The 268-nt window shown below is 69.0% G+C and overlaps 1 protein-coding gene across 1 annotated transcript in view; it reads right to left on the reverse strand.

The window, feature by feature from the left end:
• The window catches only part of LOC103770448 (F-box/WD repeat-containing protein 7-like), a gene marked incomplete at both ends in the record, with an annotated part of 1,912 nt that extends 1,651 nt beyond the window's left edge, over nt 1-261 (reverse strand). Inside the window, one exon of the mRNA XM_008937705.1 lies at nt 61-261. Within this exon, the coding sequence (XP_008935953.1) occupies nt 61-261 (201 nt within the window). The remainder of the gene's footprint in view (nt 1-60) is intronic.
• Between the last annotated feature and the right edge of the window lie 7 nt (nt 262-268).

Consider the following 268-nt stretch of genomic DNA (forward strand, 5'->3'; position numbering starts at 1 on the left):
GGTGTCCCCTGTGGGGGACACAGGCCCTGACAGGGTGGGCTGGAGCCCCCGGGGTCTCACCTGCAGGGAGTAGACGCGGTTGGTGTGTCCCTGCAGCGTGTGGGTGCAACTCTCGCTCTCGGGGTCCCAGACCTTCACCGTGTAGTCGTAGGCGCCGCTCACCACCTTGTGCCCGTCGTACTGGACGCAGCGCACGGCGGCCACGTGCCCCATCAGCACGTGCAGGCACTGCCCGCTCTCGATGTCCCAGAGCCGCAGGGTCGCGTCC

Source organism: Merops nubicus, unplaced genomic scaffold, assembly GCF_000691845.1.
Source record: "Merops nubicus isolate BGI_N331 unplaced genomic scaffold, ASM69184v1 scaffold47043, whole genome shotgun sequence".
NCBI lineage: Eukaryota > Metazoa > Chordata > Aves > Coraciiformes > Meropidae > Merops > Merops nubicus.